The sequence below is a fragment of the Solanum tuberosum genome, unplaced genomic scaffold, assembly GCF_000226075.1.
Source record: "Solanum tuberosum cultivar DM 1-3 516 R44 unplaced genomic scaffold, SolTub_3.0 scf00034, whole genome shotgun sequence".
Lineage (NCBI taxonomy): Eukaryota > Viridiplantae > Streptophyta > Magnoliopsida > Solanales > Solanaceae > Solanum > Solanum tuberosum.
The window spans coordinates 256,626-260,311 of NW_006238962.1; the positions used below are offsets into that span (position 1 = coordinate 256,626).

The 3,686-nt window shown below is 31.6% G+C and overlaps 1 protein-coding gene across 1 annotated transcript; it reads left to right on the forward strand.

Moving 5' to 3' along the window:
* Positions 1-2,753: 2,753 nt before the first annotated feature.
* Positions 2,754-3,686, forward strand: LOC107059751 (putative uncharacterized protein DDB_G0284695). Its single transcript, XM_015306646.1, has one exon. It carries the CDS (start codon positions 2,754-2,756, stop codon positions 3,684-3,686), a length of 933 nt encoding a protein of 310 aa, XP_015162132.1.

Consider the following 3,686-nt stretch of genomic DNA (forward strand, 5'->3'; position numbering starts at 1 on the left):
TTCAATTTCAAAAATTATTTTCTACTCTAGTAAAAATAAAATATATTTTTCAAAAATATTTTTCATTTAGAAATCAAACACTAAAAATCTTTTCTGGAAAATATTTTCTACTCACCAACCAAACATGAGAAAATAAGTCAAAAATCAACTTGTTTTCAAGAAAAACATTTTCCTTCATACCAAACACACCCATAATGTAAAATGATAATAATAATAACGGAAAAGGGTCAAAAATACCCTTAAACTATTCGAAATAGCTCATATATGCCCTTAAACTATATTTCGGCTTAAACTACCCATCCCGTCAAACTATTGGGTCAAAAGTACCATTCTTATTAACGGAAGTTGTTAAATGCCGTGTGGATGCCACATGTCATGCCATATTAATTACTCTTTTTTTCCACAATCCCTAAATCTTAATTACTCTTTTTTCCCCCTCATTTCATTATTTTCCAGAAACGATTTCACCCCTTCTCCCTCGTTTTGAGGCTAGGTTTCACAGCTTCTCCCAAATAAACCTAGCCGCGAAACGAGGGAGAAGTTGTGAAACCTAGCTACGAAATGAGGGAGAAGGGGTGAAATCGTTTATGGAAAATAATGAAATGAGGGGAAAAAGGGAGTAATTAAGATTTAGGGATTTAGTTTATAAGGCAGTGAAAAAAAAAGTAATTAGTATTGACATGCCATGTAGGAATGAGAAGTCATATTATCAGCTGATTAATATTTTTATTTTCCGTTTTGATATCCAGATTTATTTAACTTGTTTGATTGAGGATCTATAAACTAAAAAAACTTTATTTCTATATTACAAGATAAAATAATATTTGTATACATTCTATTCTCTTCAAACTCGTGTTAATTTTCAAAATGATTTTATAGTATAAAATAAAATAAGATTGTGTATATTATATTCTCTTCATACTCACGTTACTTTTAAAAATAGATATTTGATATATAGACTAAGAAAGAGACTTAAAAGTGTAACAAAGTGAATTTTTTAGAAGTATCCTATGATATATGCTGATTTTTTTTGTTTATCAAAGTAGCTGTTTTAATCAATACACTCCAAAATTTTGTTTACCGAAGTCCTCAATTGACACCACACTTATTTTCTTGAGACCTAAATGCACATTTAACATGGTTTTTTTTTAATCAGTGTTTGGTATCACATTGAATGGTGATTGAGTTCAGATTTGCGTCGAGAAGTTTCATAGTAGAAGATAAAGCTTAAATTCATGACCTTTGATTAAAAATAAAAAATATTTATCACTCCATCAGAACTTTTGTTGATGCACATGTTATTTGAGGTTTTCTAGTTTTCTTTTAAATAAAGGGTCAATTGAGTTGTATTATTCACTACAAAGAAAATGGAGATACAACGACATTATATAAATATCGTATTAGGCAGTTTAAATATCGCAAAACTACTTACCGACATTTGATTGTCGAGAATTTTCAAACATTTAAAGAAATGTCGATAATTAATAAGGGACCTTTATTCATGACATATATAAAATGTCACTTATTTTTTTATATTTAAATTATTTTCAAAAAATGATTTACGACATTTATTTGTGACCTTTATAAATTGTCACATTAAAATTAAATTTTTGCCAATATCAAAATAACTTTTTTTACGACATTTGTAAAATGTTTTCACCGTGTAAAATTGATGACATTTTTTTTAAAACTTTGGAAATGTTGCTTTAAAATTTCCAACCATTATTGGATGCAAACTGAAACAAAGGGTCGAACTTAAGCTCACCTTAACTTTGCAATTTTTAAGTTATTGATATGAAGGTCACGTCACCATATATCGATTAATTAAGGTAAAAATTACTACTTTTATTTTGTAAGTATTCAATAATTTTGTTCTACAATTTAATATAAAGAGTGACAAAATAATTTTAAAAATCTTAAATTTTTCAAACATTAGGTGTAAAAGTTGGTACTTAGCGTCAAATGATATGATATTTGAAACAAATGTCATAATATTATTGGCATTTATATTTAATGTGATTGTTTAAATAATATTTCGTGTCAAATGTCATTATTTTTAGGATATTTTGCGCCAAATGTCTTTATCATTACAACAATGACGCTGTTTTTAATGACATTTTGTCATAAATGTCGTCGATGTCATAGCTCTACTTTCTTGAAGTGATTGTATTAATGTTTTTATAGTCTACCCAAATGAAGTTGGAAGACATAATTGAGTAAAAATATCTTTTTATAGTTTATTTTAGATAAAACATGATGAAAACAATTACGTAAATATAAATAATATGTTAATTTTTCTATACGAGATCATCACATATTTCAATAGTTATAATATATTTTTAGGATAAAATATTAGTAGATAACAATGTGGTGTTTTTATGTCCGTTTATATTAATAGTTGTACGTAATATTTCTCTTGTTATTTTTTATTCTTTTTTATTACTAGCTATCTGTTATTTCTTGTACCTGAATTATTATATTATTTTATTGTAGTTTTCATTTTGTTACTATCTACTATTAGTTGAATGCAAAGACAACATGATATTTGTACAATTTTTGTTAACAATGATTTTTTATATGTTTATATGGCAAGTTAAAATAAAGTCATAGTTATTCAATATCTCTTCCTAAAACTATTAAATCAAATAGATTAAGATTGTGGACACATATTGACAAATGTTTGAAAATTAAAGATGTCTCTGTTAAAATTTATGATAAAGATATTATGATTCTTTGTATATATCACATCAGCTATGGTTGCTCGTGAGTCGACTGGCTCGCATGATATTGTTGACCATTCCTCCTCACACCTCAATACTAATGGTGGGAAGCGGAACCAATACCGCAACAATAATCGCAACAACAATGGTGGTCGTGGAGGCAACAAGGGTGGTAGCGACGGTGGAGGTAAGGCTGGAGGTGGTGGTCAAATGGGGGATGGCAACAGCCGCGGTGACGGACAACAGCCAGCAGGTCAGCAATCGCCACCCAATTCTCCATGGGCTGGAGGTCAGTCGTGGCCTTGGATGGCACCGTGGGCTCCCTGGGCTATACCTCCTTGTCCATATCCATCAAACTCATGGACAAGGCCCAATTATGGACAGCAGCTGAAACAACAGCCTGGTCTGCTTGGGCCCAGACCACAGCAGGCCTACACAGCAGCTCCATCTCCAACCGACATTGAGGCTGCAATGCATACTCTTGGAATCACTCCTCCGAATGCAAATTGGTACATGAATACCGGTGCCACTTCTCATATGACATCCACACAAGGTAACCTCACGTCTTATTTTAATAAGAGAAATAAATGTGGTATAATAGTTGGAAATGGTCAATCAATTCCAATTCATGGTTATGGTCACACTAAATTATCTTCACCGTGTCCTCCCTTACAATTTATAAACAATGTCCTTCATGCCCCTCACCTTGTTAAAAATTTGGTGTCAGTTAGAAAATTTACAACTGATAACTCTGTCTTTGTTGAATTTGATCCGTGTGGGTTTACTGTTAAGGATTTTCAGACGGGGAGACCGGTAATGAGGTGTGAAAGTCGGGGCGAGTTGTATCCCATCACTACTCCAACCACTTCTCCATCTTCTTTTGCTGTTTTGGCACCATCTCTTTGGCATGATCGTCTGGGTCACCCGAGAAGACCTGTTTTGAACTCTCTTAGGAAGAATAATTGA

Coding starts and splice junctions, on each gene's coding strand:
- LOC107059751 (XM_015306646.1), top strand. CDS start 2,754: ATGGTTGCTCGTGAGTCGACTGGCTCGCATGATATTGTTGACCATTCC.